The 12,450-nt window shown below is 42.9% G+C and overlaps 1 protein-coding gene across 1 annotated transcript; it reads left to right on the top strand.

Moving 5' to 3' along the window:
• Positions 1-4,647: 4,647 nt before the first annotated feature.
• On the top strand, positions 4,648-11,720 carry JCHAIN (joining chain of multimeric IgA and IgM). The gene is made up of 4 exons (XM_026847770.1): positions 4,648-4,808; positions 8,693-8,825; positions 9,698-9,778; positions 10,268-11,720. The coding sequence occupies exons 1-4, from the start codon at positions 4,733-4,735 to the stop codon at positions 10,467-10,469; spliced, it is 492 nt and encodes a 163-aa protein (XP_026703571.1). The 5' UTR covers positions 4,648-4,732; the 3' UTR covers positions 10,470-11,720.
• Positions 11,721-12,450: the final 730 nt, after the last annotated feature.

Here is a 12,450-nt window from a genome sequence, read left to right as displayed (position 1 = left end):
GTGTGCGGCTGGGTGCTCCCTGCCCGCCGGGCAAACGGGGCCGGAGCCGCGGCGGGGGGTGTGGCGTGTGTGCTGCGCACCCTCCACACGCTTGGAAAATGCCGCCACCCCCGACACCTTTGGATGTAGCTGCAAGTTCGGGTTTGATCCCCGTCAGTCAAGCTTCTAATTGATAAGATTAAATCACTACAGCTCGGGAGCATAATTGAGTTTGCTGCTACTGTTACGATATTATCCAGACCCATAAAGAGCTGCCTGATGCAGGCAGCCTCTAAGCAAGGGTTTTTTTTTTCAGTCATGGCAAGTTTATGCAATGAGTAATGCCGCATGGAAAGAAGAGCACCTTTCTTCCTCCTCGTGGGTTTTTCTTCATCTAAAATCACAGATGCATCCAACTGCTGGCTGTATAGGAACCTTACAACGAGGAAAAAAAATAAAAGAAAGATAGCACACCTGACGTGTCCCCTTGTTCACCAAAACTTCCCATTACTTGATTCCCTACAATCAGATCAAACTTTCAGAGAAGTATTTGAAAAACTCAACCCATCTGAGGTACACACAGTAACCCTCCTGAGTCCTTCCCTTCACCCAATTGCATCTTTACAGGGATACAGGCATCTCCCAGCAGGAACCAGGCCCGTTCCAAGAGGCTGTGGATCAACCCTCAGCTCCTCCGTGCTCCTTTGGATCAGTCCTTCTATACCAACAGGTATGCCCAGGGCATTAGTAAAGGAGCAATTCTGATTTTCAGCAGATGGGAACTCTTCATCAGGAGGGTTTTTAAGACAATCCATTCATGTTTGCATTCTCCTCCTGTATTTTTGCTTGTCTGTGTCTGTTGCCTGCCAGAGCACCCAGCCCAGCCTCCCACCTTGCTGAAGGGAAAATCACATTAATGCTGAGCTGCAGTAAGTGGTCTGGTTTTAAGAAATGCAGACAGCCGTGACACAAGAGCAGAGGGAGGCACAGTAATTAGTTTAGTCTGAGCTCAGAAACCCAGAGCCTGATAAATTAAGCAGCCACGTGTCCCAGCAAGAGGAGCTCTGCATAGAAAAGTGCAGGTGCTTTTTTCTCACCACAGAACAGGTGCAGTTTTATTTATAAATACTTCTGTGCACCTTCTTGTGGAAAAAGGCACGTCAAGCAAATACTGAAGTTAACTGAAACAGAGGGGGTGTGCACAACTTTACTCACTTTGTGGTGATTCATTTGGATTCTGGTAGATCTGATGGCAGGCAAGTCTCACTTATGAGCCTTTTTTCCGACATGCTTAGCTTCTCCACAGTCACCTCTGGGTCAAAATTTTCTGTATATGGAAAATTTTCCTTATATCTTGCACCAAATGTATCTTTTGCTTCAGACTAAGACACCTTTTCCAAATCTGTCCATGCCAATTTTCAGATATCACCTTCCCTGGATACAAGCCTGTATAAGAAAGAGCAACAAGAGAACTTGGTTTTGGTGAGACATGGCATTCATTTGTTAGTCACACATTGATGGAAATTCTCACTTTATAAAGTTGGCCACTAAAATACAGTCATCTCTGCCGATCAGGCTTTGTAATCTTGCTGCTTAATCCTACCATTTTGTGTGTGAAGTCCATCCAGAGAAGTCTCCAGCCAATTTCTACACGGTTAAAATTCCAGATAACTTTTACAAGTGTGATTTACAGAAACCTAGGCCTTCAATGTGTTCCTGACCATGACTGTTTCCACCTAACTACCCTAACAATGTAGTGCCCTAATTTTTTTACAGTCTGCCCTTTCAAAATTCAGAGTTTTAACAAAAGACCAACTTCCACTTGAACTTGTGGATTTAAATGAATTGACATGCTGTCTCTCAATCCAAGGTTAATCTCTAAGAGTAGAAAAGAAATAGCGTCTACAGACATTTGAAACTCCTCCAGGACTTGCTGAAAATGTCATCCACTTCTGGTGAAGCTGGAGATGACCTCCAGCGTAAGTTAGTTCATGCAGTTATCAGGAACTGCTTAAGGCAAATCACACTGGTTTGCTTTAAGCGTCAGTGGAATCACCACTACCAATATGATAATCAGTGCTGCAGGTCCATTTTAATTCACCATTTTCTTTGCTTCTGAGTGAGAAACAAGGAGAACAGAAAGCTGTAGGACAGACTGCTAGTGGATGGTGTGTTTTCTGGAGGTACTCTGTGCCCTGGTACAGCTGTCCTCCACTCCTCACCCAAGCATAGCAAGGACACACAAAGACCAACAAATTTGTGTCACTTCATCCAGGCACCTGCTCAGCTTCCTACCTGGAAGATCCTAGTTCAGCATGTCCAGGGCCAACTGGAGGCACAGGACAAGTGAAAGGAGACTGAGACTACAAGGCTGGTTCCCATTTCTTTTCAAATTCTCAATTATTCATCTGCTAGACTGCTTCACAATGAGGTCTGGAGTCTAGTTCCCCACTCAGCCCAGAATTTAATCCTGGGGTGATGGTTTGCCAGCCCCCTGCCAAACTGCCACAGCTCTTCAATGCCTTCTTCCCCAGGTAACATTCTGATAATTCAAAATGTCGCACAGTAAAAAAGGGATAGTCCATAAAAGTAACAGTCCATAAAACAAATTGTCCTCTAAAGAACCTACAATCAAGATAGAAATCTTCAGAGACATGCAGGTGGCTGAAGGAGACTAAAAATAGCTTTCACACCACCATATACAGACCCAAGGTACTGTATGCAGACATGTAGATTTAGCAACGAAATTCACGTATGCTGAGCACCAGCAGTGAAGGGAAACCACCGAAATCAACAGAATCACACAGAATATAATTCTGCTCAGTCTCTCCCTTTGGGTTTGAAAATACTCGTGGATGCCTTTGCTTTGATTTTACTAGTACCATGTTTTTATCAGTGCAGTTTGGGAAACCAGACCATAATCAGCCTCTTTTGTATGTGTTTTATGCTGTTATCTGCATTCCCCTTTCTTGTATATGTCTAAAAAAATCCTATTTTGTTACAAAAAAAGGTGACTGAAACAAATAGTACTTTAGATAGACACTGCTACTATCCTGTGGTTAGCTAGGCTTATTTTTAACCTTCTGCAAAAGATGGGGCACAAGGAACATCTTGCTGCTTCTTCAGAAAAGAGCTCCACGTAAAACTATTGGCAATATTCTGGGCAGGGGGAAAGGAAAAAAACCCCAACTTTGCCCTCTTAAAGCTGGAGCCTTAGTGAGAAAACAAGGGTTGTAAAGAAGAATTATGGCATAACCTGATGCTGTGCTAGGAGCTGGCTTGCACCCATCATCCCCTACCACTTCCCAGGGGAAACCTTGTGTGTGAGTGCTGCTGATGCAATACAAAAGCTCATTGCATCATGCAACTGCCAGATGTTAGTGCTAGGAGAAAAAATCGGGACATAGATTCTGAGGTCTTTGAACAGCTCTAGGGTTAGGGACCCAGGCAGCAAAGGCTAAAGAAAGGGAAAACAGCCTGTAAGGTGACAGGCTGCCCTTCCAGGATCTGGGATGCCTGGCAGCATTGCCTAATGAATTCAGCCTCTTGAGAGCCTGGCAAAAGCAACCTACCCCAGGTGAGCCAAGGGTAGGCCAGCCTGTGTGAAAAACCTGTACCTGGTCACAGGGCTGCTGCTCTGCTGCATAAGAAAAAGCTGGAGAACACAGGGAGATTTACCATGTGCTGCTGATGTCAGTTGAGTGAAACGTACACTGCAGGTAGCAAAAATTCAGGAAACATAAATGCAATAACCCTGGCTAAGAATGGGCCTGCCAGCATCATACTTTGCCTCCCCTTTTGTCTCTACATCATGTAGGGAATTGGAGGGCCTTGCTAAGATTTGAGTTCCCTTAAAAGTTGGCCTTTTCTGTGCAAGACACATACATATGTTACAGAGACAGCACTGGTGATTGCAGGTTACCCTGCAATGTTTGTTTTTAGAGTTACACAAGTGATCTCAAACCTGGGATAAAAATCCCAGGTTCTCTCTCCAGTACTCCCCTCCTTCAGGAAAAGTCTGCTTACCCAATACCTCAGAGAGTTTGCCTGGGACCTGACTCAGAAACTTTCATAAACCACAAATCCCCCAGAGTCCCTTTTCCATTCCAAAGGAAAGAAACTCCTTGATGCAGCAGGCAGAGCTGGAGAAAGCGTTCAGCTTTGCCACAGACCTACTGTTGCTTTACCTTTTTTACCCCTCCCCTCTTTCATCTTGTCTGCTTTGTCTGCAAGCTCTCTAGGGGCAGATTGAGCCCTTAATATAGGTTTGCACAGAACCTGGTACAAAGTTGGATTCTCATCTTGATGCCTTAAGTGGTTTTGTAATACGAGTCAAGTGATCTTTAAGTCTGGTTTGTCAAAACTAGGAGCCAGAGCTGTGGCCCCTTGGCTTTCTGGACACTTTCTTACCTTATACTCCTCATCCCCAGGTGGGAGAGTGCCACTGGCCCCGATGGCAAGATGTCCCCTAAGGACCAGGGTGGTTTTGTACTCCCTTGCACTCAGCAGCTTCGTTGCTTGTTGGTGATGAACGGAATAAAAATGCACAGTAATACTGCAACCCCTTGCCCCCCTTCCCCTCTGAAAGCCAGAGATCTCTGTGCATTAAACATGCCTGGTTTCAGTCCCCAGCCACATTTTCCACACTGTCAGTGCTAGCTGGCTGGGCTGTTTATTTTAGGAAACATAGCTGTATCATTTGCACACGCCCTTATAGGCAGACACAAGCTCTCCACTCGTGTTCTTCAAAAGAATGGAAGGCAAGATGAAGAGCTCTTTGTTGCTGTGCGCAGCCTTGGCCGTCTCCTTGGCGTTCGCCCTTGTGGCAGGTAGGTGAGAAATGGAAGGCATGGAGAACTGTGCTTCAGATATCCATGACAGGCTTTGTGTAATTGACCATTAATTCTTCGAACAGTCAAAAATCAAACCTCAAAGCCTGCTCCATCAGTCACGCTTCAGTGGTGCTGGAGACCTCGGTGTCTGTCTGCACCAGAGAGCTGTGTGTTGCTTAGTGCTGCCTTGAGGCTAAAAAAGTGATGACTAGCTGCAAATTTAAGACTTTATGTTTAGCCATTTTTGACTGGGTTTCTGAAGCAACAAACCGCAGACATGCATGCTTGCTTTTCTGCAGTGCTAGGAAGCTTGCAAGACTCTTGCTTGCTAGATTTAAAGGCTTCTGAATCTTCCTGGTAATCCTGTCATATGGCTACAGCCAGCTTATTTCTGATTAAACTGTAGTTTATTATGTAACTCCATTCAATTTCTTGGAGACTCCTGATTTAGACTGACATCAGACTGTGATCCCAACACACTCCTCAGTGTGGTTCACCGGTAATAGATACTGACTCTGCTAATGCCAGATACAACAGTCTAAAGTCATCCTCAGCCACGTGGTGGATCTAGTCCACAGGATTAAATCAGTGCTCCAACCAACAGCATGGACAGATGTTGAGGAATACTGTGTAGGTTCAACACAGCTCAGTCTGGTTTTCCTCATTCATTGCATGGCTTAAGATACATATACATATTTTATTTATATATATATATATATATATATATATATACACACACACACACACACACACAAGCAGCTTAAAGGGGAAGTCAAATTACAGCTACATGCAGCTACAGTAGTGTTGTTTGTACTACTTCTGTTGAAATGAATGTACTTTTGGGCTAATTGAGTTTCTTCCTACTTTAATAAAGTAGCTGCTTGGACCCACAGTAGAGTTTAAACAGGTATTTTTGGAATGTCTTTGCTTCTTTACTATGCTGCAGCTGAATTCTGTTGGGCTTCACAACATATTACAGGACAACCCAGTATTGGAAGATGAGAAATTTTGTCGAAAAAAATATCTGCATGAGGGAGGGAGAAAGGGAACACTATATTACACTGAATCATGCACCAGAAAATCCAACATGCAGACATTTAGAACAGCATTAGGAAATTTTGTATTTAACTACCTTCTCCCCAAAGGGACTTCACTGGGTGATACCTGGAAGTATTGCTGATAAAACTATCTTTTTTTGAGTTTTGTAATTCAAAAAAAAAAAAAGGAGTACCTGTAACTTTTATGGTAGCTGAAACCATAATATTACACAAGGAATTAAATCAGGACAATATTTTCAGAGTACAGTTAAAAAACCCTGAATATTCATAAAAGAGTATGTTATATAATTTTAGAAGATTAATTAAAGCCTGTTCCCAAAGACTTTGGGACAACTCCCAAAGCATATAGGATCTGACTCGAATATTGGTTTTGGATTAAAGGTTTCCAAAGAATTGCACACAACTTTACATTGAATAGAGTCACAGACACTAGAGGAAGGTCTATTGGAAAGACAAGAAGCTGGAGACTTTCTGTAAGACAAAAGAAAGGCCAAGGCTCAAGGAGGCAGAGGCTAAAAAGGCTTTTGTAATAAGCTTCTGCTTCAGAGGGAAACGTTCATGTTGAGTGATGAGTTGGCAGAGAGGAAGCATGCAGAGCAACAGAGATTGGAATAAGGGGTACAAAGAGACAAGCACCCTTAAACCCCATATAATGACCATCTCTGTGTGTCAGGTATGATTATATATTTCTGCCATGGCAGGGCATGCTGCAGTCAGAAGTATGACTGGCCTTACACTCTATGTGCACATTTTGCAGTGGCATTTGTACCGCTGGTCAGCTGTGCTGGATGCTATACAGAGAAATGCTAAAAGCCAGCCCTTGCTCTAAAGGGCTCAATGAGCACATGCTATAGTGGGACATGCTGTAGAGGGATAAACAAAACCATGAGAGCATTAGAAAGGGCAACATCTCCTACATGTCTGTAGGTGGTTTGCTTTACTGCCCAAAGCAAGACTGCAAAGTAATTTCCTTCCTGATCAAGGAACTCCACCGTGAATCTTCTTCAGAAGGTACTCTGTTACTAATTGTCACAGAAAGAGCATTTGTGACCAACAGGTGAACTGTAGGGTCACTCTGAGGCATCATTTACACAGTTTTGATGCCTTTTCCTACAGTTATGGGGCCTGCAAGGGTCTCAGAAAATAACCCAGTGGAATGGAAGCAGATGAGACCAGCATATTTTAGGGGCAAAAAGGAAGCTCTAAGAAGCCCTAGGTAGAAAACCTGGAATGCTGTTTGCATTACATTGTACAGACTAGATACCTAGGGGCTCTGCCAGTCAGTACTGCAGAGGACTTGTCCCTGTTTGGTCTTGCTGACAGTTTCATGGGGCAGTTAATTTGCTGCCAATAGCAACTAACAATCAGAAAACTTACACTCCAGTTTGGAATCCATGTGCTGCTCCTGGATCCCAACTTGCTGTTGCTCTCACAGGCTTTGAGCACTATCCTTTTCACCCTAGAGCAACAGGATCTGTTGCTCATAAAACCCAGCATGGTTTGGACATGGAGATTAAGAAAAAAAACCAGACATGAGCTGATGCAATGTGTGTGTCTGCTTCCTTACTGATCCATATTTTGATAATTCAAAGAAATCTGGCTATTAGGACCAAAGCTTTTAAGTCAAAGTGCCTCTGAAATCCCCTACAGATGTCATGAACATGGTAATTTTCAGCCCATTTCTTCTTTCTCTCCACGGTTAAACTAAATGACAACTAGAGTAGGTGAGTCCCTAGAACTGAGGTCTGTTTGAGCCCAAAATGAACTATCCCCATCTTACAAAAATCACTGGGTTTGGTATTTCTAAGCAGGCTGAAGGAAGAGTGATGCTGCAAAGTGACAGCTGTGAATTGATTTTAGCAGCATTTAGAAATACAGAGGGATGTAAAAACAACCACTTAAGGAGGGTATGACTGTGTGTGCATATAAAAGCAAGGCTAGCTTGCTATGGGTGGAGAGACAAAAGGCTCTGAGTTGAAGAAAACCAACTAACAAAGAACAAGCTATTTCAAATCCACCTACTTGCACAGCAAGAAGGCATTGCATGCCACCAGGAACATTCAAAAAGCCTCTGAGTGACAGAAGGGATGTTTTACCCTGTTTTGACCGAGTTTCATGTTGAATAGTGTGCTAAAAGCACAGGAGACATAGCCAAGCTGGTTATTCTCTATTTGAGGAAGAAAATCAGGACTGGAATTTTCCCTGCAAACCACAAGCATCCTAAGGACCACTTGCCTGTTGCTGTCAGGTCAGCGGGCTGCCTTCTTGCTGAGTCCTGTAGTGCTTTTTGGCATCTCTTCCCTCAGGGACCTGAAGGACAACATACCACCCAAGGAAAACTGGCACATCTGCCACACTGGCAAGGTCAGAGACAATTATTTAGAGGCCAGATCCAAACTATGGTTTAGACTGCTAGAATAGTCCTGGTACATGATAGAGGAACTGGGTCACCTCCTCTTTTAGGGTAAAAGCAGCCCTTTCAGCTGCCAGGTATAGCTCAAGACTTGCAAGGGAACTTTCTTCCCATTTCATGAGAAACCCCTGCATGCTTGCCTCTCACCAGCCACACAGTGTCTGGGTTCATTATTTTCTCCTTCCCCATCCCATCACATCCACATACAGAAGCATACTGTAGCCTGAGCAGGGAAGACAGCTGAAGTCATCTTTGCAGAGAGGCTCATTTGTACCTTTTGCAACCTGAACCTTAATCAGTTCAGATGCCATAATGGTGTATTTCTAGCATTCTCATCACTTGGTTTTCTGCTAGAGCAGGTTTCAAGGTTTTTCTTCTTGACCCTGGGATTGCATATGCTGTGCTTGCAGGTTATCCAGAGGACTCTGAGGACGAGTACGTGCTGGTCAATAACAAATGTCAGTGTGTAACAGTGACCTCAAGGTTTGTCCCCTCCAAAGAAAATCCTGATGAAGAAGTCCTGGAGAGAAACATACGGATCCTGTAAGTGGCAGACAACTATTACATGGAGATGGTGAACAGGACACTAGGTGTCGTAAGAGTTGCCTTTTCTTTGCATTGTTTCCCATGTCCTGAAATTGATGAATTGAACTGTTTTTTCTGTGGGCTGCTTTCTATGGTATCCTGGAATATTTCCTTTTGCTTAATGTTTTTCTAGCTCACATGAACATATCTGGTGTTTGTCCCTTCAGATATAAAAAGCATCTCCATGTTTTTAAGTGGTCCAGTAGTAACTTTACAAAATAGTCTGGCAAGGTAGAGTGTAACAATTCTACAGTTGAACTAATCTGAAACTAAATTGGGCCCGTGACACTGTATTTACTTACCAATCTGACAGCAAGCCTGCTATTTTATAGGCTGGGAAAACTAGTTAATGCCCAAACTACAAGAAAAGATTAATCCTATGAGACAGATCTCAGTTCAAGAGGAGGATTTTGTCCTCTTTATTCACACAAACCTCACAGAAGTGTGTGTGTCTCTTGGAAACAGGGACCAAGTTCAGGCTTAGAGCTGCAGGAGTTCTGACAGAGCTCACAACAGGAAAAACACTAATTAAACATCTCTATGTCCTGCAAGTCTCAGGCATCTGCCAGCTCAGAGTTTAAAAGAAAAAAGAAAAATTATCAGCACTATCACCTTGAAAGTGGTACCTTCAAAAACTGCTGCAGCCCCCTCAGGGAGAGTTGTTGCCTTTGAGGGCACAGAAGGGTGAAGATCTGCCGTTCTTGGGCTTTTTGCTATGGAGAAGAGTCCAAACGGAAATAACCTGAAGAACAAGAGAATTTTTCACAGCAGAGTAGTCCCCTGTTTAATAAGCAGTTTTCATGATAGCTATTGTCCTCCCTCCTTTGCAGTGTCCCCCTGAAGGCTCGAGAGAACATCTCTGACCCCTTGTCCCCTCTCAGAACCACTTTTGTCTACCGCATGACTGAACTGTAAGTAATTTTATTTACTAAGTTAATTTCCTAAAACTTAACCTTTTCTGTAACGTTGCCCACAGCAGCTCAAAAACATGCTCAAAAGCCAGTAGACAAGGTGAGGCAGGGTCACAGAGGAAAGTTTTCCCCACAGAGCCTAGCTTTCATACTCTGTTGCAAGCCAAGAAATTATCTCCATGATTAATTCACATAAAAAGGTCTCACATTTACAGGGAATGTTTCATTCTGACCCCTGTTCATCTCAAATGTCTTAAATATCAACAACTTACACATTGCCTGTTTAACCCTCCCTTTTAGGGACCAGTCTTGCCAATAGCAGTTTGACAACACTAAAAGCATCTGACCAGGAGTGCCTATGTAAAACCCAGGAAGGCCACAGTACTGTCCTAGCTACATCTGCAGATCAGCAAGGAAGAGTTGGGTTTCACCAGGGGCATCTTTTTTATCACAACTCTTAACACTTGTTCTATTCTCCATCTCTTCCAGCTGCAAGAAATGTGATCCTGTAGAAATTGAGCTGGGTGGTGAGATATACCAGGCCCAGCAGAGCACCTCCTGCAATGAACACGAAACCTGCTATACCTACAACAGGGACAAGTGCTACACCACAACCTTCCCATTCTACTACCACGGGGAGCTGAAACAGGTTCCAGCAGCTCTGACGCCGACATCCTGCTACGCCGATTAACTCAATCCACTGGGGTACTAATGCCTTCTTGCACTCAGTGTTTCTATCAAAAATACATGTATAGCACCATAGTACTGGACAACAGTGTCCAAAATATCAGTTCCCAGAGTAATGCCAACTTGTCTCTTCATATTTTTAATATCAGAATAATGCCATCTCCCCAGAGCAGCTACTGCTTGTCATACAGTCTCTTCTCATATCTGAGAAGACATATCTGCAATGCCATTATTATACAGCTCAGACATTATCACCATATAGACCAGGTCCTCAGCAGATGTAAATCACTGATTCCCTTGAAGTCAACGGGACTACGCTGATTTAACAACACTGGGGAATCTGTCTTTTTGACAGTCTTCCATCAGTCTTCATATGAGCAAGGCTGTCACAGACATGAGCAGGAATGTCTGTGCACTTCCCTCCCTGAGCAATCTGAAGCAAACATCCACACAACTGTTATACAAGACCCTTTGATTATACGAGCAGAATTTGTGCCATTATTAGAAGGCTGTTGTACAATCATATCTGAGAGAAAAGATGAGGGATGAGACTGAGAATTCAGATTTCAAAGTTACATTACAATTAGGCATTCTAGACCCTTCTAGCACTTTGACAACTGCAAGCTTCTAGTTTTCATGTACATTCAGAGAAGATCAAAATGCTGCTACCCTGAAGTGTTTTGCAAAGTTGCCAGGTCCTCCGCTGTGCCAGGAGTAGTAAACTCTTCCAGGACATGTTAAGTATTTCACTTTCCATGCTTGTTTATTGATATTGCTGCCTTCTCCCACTCCTGCTCCCAGTTTAATTGATGAAAAAAATCTTGTTGGCTCAAATTTCTTTTCTCGTTCCTCATTTTGCATTTCAAGCTTCAAGAAATTCTATGAAGGTGACTCAATTGCTAGAGCAGGACCCTAGTTAGGGATTCATTCCTTCTTTCACACCATCAGTCTTTTTATTCATCCAGCAAACCCTCACCAAATAAAGGAAATTATTCTGTATTGCACCTTACATTTGAATGCATTACACTCAGTATTGCCCATAGAGACATCATGTATATGAGTGCATAAGGTGCCCAGCATTACATTTGAGATGGCTGGTATTTCTCACTGTTGTCAGAAGTTGATTGTAAAGCCTTAGGTTGTTCTGAAAAGTCCTTATCTGGCTTCACACATAATTGGAATCATAAAACAGCAAAAACCTTATTCCCGTAATTGTAGCTTTGTTAGTGAAACATTAAATAAACTTTTTTCTGCAGCAGACTGTGTGTTATATTCCAGTTCAAGAACAACTCATAAGAAAAAGCTAAGTCTATAATCATAGCCTTTCCTCCTTCACAATGAAGTAAGAAGCTGTCCCTAAATAACTGCTTATACTGACAGGCAAAGCTTCCTGAAATACTGGTATAGAAATATGATGCATTTAAAGAAACTAGGACCAATTGAGGCTGAACTGGTTTATGATTTTTAGGATCAGCTCTCCATCACTGAGCTGGCTTCAAAGCCCTTTGAGTCAGTACAGGATTGCAGTTTAAAAATCCAAATATCACCAAAATCACTCTTGAAATTGCAATCTACAGATCACAATTTTACCTCACCACTGAAAAAAGTGCCTTTAAGACAGCTATGTTGGGAGCTAGTCATTCATAGGCAAGCTGTCTGTCCTAAAGCAAAAACAGTCTTGTGGGGGACAAATTTTGAAGAACAAGAGAGTAAAGAGGACTGAGACATTAATTATTCTAATGTTACATCAGAGTTACAGAAAATGAACTCATGAAAATATCAATTTTTCCCCTCTTTCATGCAGAAAGACAGCCAATTCAAAGAAATGCAAAATGCCAAGGGAGGTAGAGACTCCTGCCACATACTGACACAGCTATAATTATTTCAAGTGGTTAGGCACTAAGCTCACTAAAATCTGTCTCAGACATTTTAATCTTCAAAGTCCTGGTGTTCACCAGCCTAGGAGTGCTGTGATGTTAGAAGTT

Source organism: Athene cunicularia (genome assembly GCF_003259725.1).
Source record: "Athene cunicularia isolate RWA chromosome 4 unlocalized genomic scaffold, athCun1 chr4_part2, whole genome shotgun sequence".
NCBI classification, from domain to species: domain Eukaryota; kingdom Metazoa; phylum Chordata; class Aves; order Strigiformes; family Strigidae; genus Athene; species Athene cunicularia.
The sequence above is the reverse complement of the archived record's forward strand: the minus strand, read 5'-3'. Positions and strand labels throughout refer to the sequence as shown.

Coding starts and splice junctions, on each gene's coding strand:
- JCHAIN (XM_026847770.1), top strand. CDS start 4,733: ATGGAAGGCAAGATGAAGAGCTCTTTGTTGCTGTGCGCAGCCTTGGCC. Junction 4,809..8,692: donor GGCGTTCGCCCTTGTGGCAG/GTAGGTGAGAAA, acceptor CTGTGCTTGCAG/GTTATCCAGAGGACTCTGAG. Junction 8,826..9,697: donor GAGAGAAACATACGGATCCT/GTAAGTGGCAGA, acceptor CCTCCTTTGCAG/TGTCCCCCTGAAGGCTCGAG.